Below are 2558 nucleotides of genomic sequence, written 5' to 3' on the forward strand. Positions count from 1 at the left end.
AAAAGAGTGCATGAATTATGAATTGTCAAAGCGAGAGTATGTTGACAATCGCAAACAATTGAAAAGTGGACTTTTTGAAATATAGTATTTGACGGGTTGCTGCTTGAACTAAGTAATCGCAAATAGTTGAAACCTTGACTTTGAAGGATGAGCGCTCGATTAGATCATTGGAGAATGCCCACATATGGATCCTGCATAAATGCAGCCAGGCTTTGGTCAATTAATCAATGTTCTAGATACCGCAGCAATAGATGTTTACGGCTTGCACGCATCATGCGTGGTGAGTACTATAAAAAGGTCCGATCCTTTGGTTATTTCCACACCCCCACACACACACACACACACAGAGGGAGTGTACACCCCCTCAGCACTGCAGATCTACACACACAGAGTGCACACCCCTTCAGCACTGCATATCTAGATAAATAGAGGAGGGTCCAATTATTTCGCGTTGTTTTGCCTGCACGTGCGCGCAGCCGCGCAGTCATACGAAGCTTACGTACACAACACTAGTTAGCTCCAGACGACTGCTGGCTCTCTAAATAGAGAATAACATGCGTGGAGCAGCTGTGCTTTTCCTTGTTGCGCTGTTAGCCTTACCGCACTCCGGATCATGCCAGCCCTCCACCTGCAACCCGCACCTCTCCTCCCCCCCACTGGAGAAGTTCGTGGACTCCCTTCCCATCCCCACCGTCATCAACGTGAGCGCAGGCCAGCCCATTACCCTGGGAGCCTACAAGATCAAGCAGGTGATTAAGCATGAATCAATAAGCAGATAGTACACACGTAGAGATAATTAATACAAGGATTAATTCTAGTCATCTTATCAGACTAACTTCCGTTTCATTAATCCGTGGATCATTGTATTATGCAGAAGTTACACAGGGATCTGCCTGAAACGACGCTTTACGCCTTTGGCACAAGCCAAGCCACCGCAAGCTCCCCGGGTCCGACACTGGAAGCTGTCCACCGGGTGGAATCCCACGTGCGATGGGAGAACCACATCACGGACAAGCAGCACATGCTTACGGTGGACCACACACTGCACTGGGCGAACCCACGCGATGGAGGGGTGCCCACCGTGACACACTTGCATGGAGGCCAGGTGCAGAGCTCCTCGGATGGGCATCCGGACGCGTGGATCACGGCCAGTGGAGAGACAGGCAAAACTTTTCAGACCCAGAACCACACCTACCCCAACACGCAAGACCCCACTATGCTATGGTACCATGACCACGCTGTTGGCATCACCAGGTTGAATGTGTTTGCCGGGCTGCAGGGCCTCTACGTCATCCGCTCAGCCGATGAAGAGATGCTGAAGCTGCCGAGAGGTTAGACGTGCTAATCGACTTCTCTAGCCTCCAGCCTGGATCGGAGGTCTTTCTAAACAACTCAGCAGAGGCTTCTTACCCTGTCGGCCGATTTGACGACAACGTCAACACAACAGTGATCATGAAGTTCAGTGTGGTAGCGAGCATTAATAGTTCTTATCAAGCCGACACCAACACAATACCGAAATCGCTTCCCGCCCGACTCCGCAGAATCAACCACAAGAATGCGCTGGTTCGCAACCTCACCCTGCTGCAATTCAATGATGACACCGGGAGCACGGAGCAGGTGCTATTGAGCAACCTGACCTGGCAGGATCCTGTCACAGAGACACCCAAGCTAGGGGCGGTCGAGGATAATCCTCACAAACCGGACTCACCCGATCCACGTGCATCTCATCACTTTCAAGGTGCTGGATCAACAGGCCTTTGACGTTGATCGCTACAACGCCGGCAACTGCTCCTTGGATGTCCCTTACCACTACAAGTCAAGGAGCTGCTACACGGAGAAGAGGAGGAAGCCGGGCAACAATCAGCTGGGCTGGAAGGATACGGTGTCTGCTTCTCCGTGGGTTGTCACCAGATTGCTCATGCGCTTCACCATCTCCGAAGACAAGGCCTTTCCCTTCGACGCAACATCGGAGCCAGGCTATCTGTGGCACTGTCACATGATAGACCACGAAGACAATGACATGATGCGTCCCATGAAGCTCCAAAAATCGTAGTATTTACGCACACACCCGTAGTATAGTAGTCCTACGATTCATTCTTACTTAAGAAATCAATCTCTTGAATTTATTGTTTTTCTTTGGCCTTGCTTTAGAATTATCTTCAAATTTTGGGGTATGGAAAGTTATTCAAGCATGACCTAATATTATTAGGCAATACTTGAATTTATTAACTAGCCGGGCCCTAACGGGGTGACTACTTAATTAAAACCTTAGTGTTGCCTAAGGTTTTGTAAAGCCACATCCAGTAGTCGCTCTCTTCTCCTCACAAACACATATTAAAGCAACATCATAGTTTAGTAAACATCACTTGAGTAAACCTCTCTCTCTCTCTCTCTCTCCCCCTCACACACACACATATGCATATGCATACACAAATTAAACTAACGGCATAGTTCATTAACCATCTCTCTTAAGCCTAGATTAAAGCAACGAATAGTTCATTAAACATCACGGATTAAACATCTCATTGCAAACCCTCATCAACCAGTTCTCTCTCTCG

The 2558-nt window shown here is 48.6% G+C and overlaps 1 protein-coding gene across 1 annotated transcript; it reads left to right on the plus strand.

Moving 5' to 3' along the window:
* Window positions 1–554: 554 nt before the first annotated feature.
* LOC147636148 (multicopper oxidase LPR1 homolog 1-like) lies at window positions 555–2053 on the plus strand. The gene is made up of 4 exons (XM_086802084.1): window positions 555–749; window positions 875–1331; window positions 1448–1617; window positions 1754–2053. The coding sequence occupies exons 1-4, from the start codon at window positions 555–557 to the stop codon at window positions 2051–2053; spliced, it is 1122 nt and encodes a 373-aa protein (XP_086658210.1).
* Window positions 2054–2558: the final 505 nt, after the last annotated feature.

This window comes from Cibotium barometz, chromosome 8 (assembly GCF_041138505.1).
Source record: "Cibotium barometz isolate CiBa-2024 chromosome 8, ASM4113850v1, whole genome shotgun sequence".
NCBI classification, from domain to species: domain Eukaryota; kingdom Viridiplantae; phylum Streptophyta; class Polypodiopsida; order Cyatheales; family Cibotiaceae; genus Cibotium; species Cibotium barometz.

What these genes read in the sequence shown, in the direction of transcription:
- LOC147636148 (XM_086802084.1), top strand. Translation starts at nt 555, where the DNA reads ATGCGTGGAGCAGCTGTGCTTTTCCTTGTTGCGCTGTTAGCCTTACCG. An exon ending in GAGCCTACAAGATCAAGCAG is followed by an intron (nt 750 to 874) that starts GTGATTAAGCAT and finishes TGTATTATGCAG; the next exon opens with AAGTTACACAGGGATCTGCC. An exon ending in ACACCGGGAGCACGGAGCAG is followed by an intron (nt 1,618 to 1,753) that starts GTGCTATTGAGC and finishes CTGGATCAACAG; the next exon opens with GCCTTTGACGTTGATCGCTA.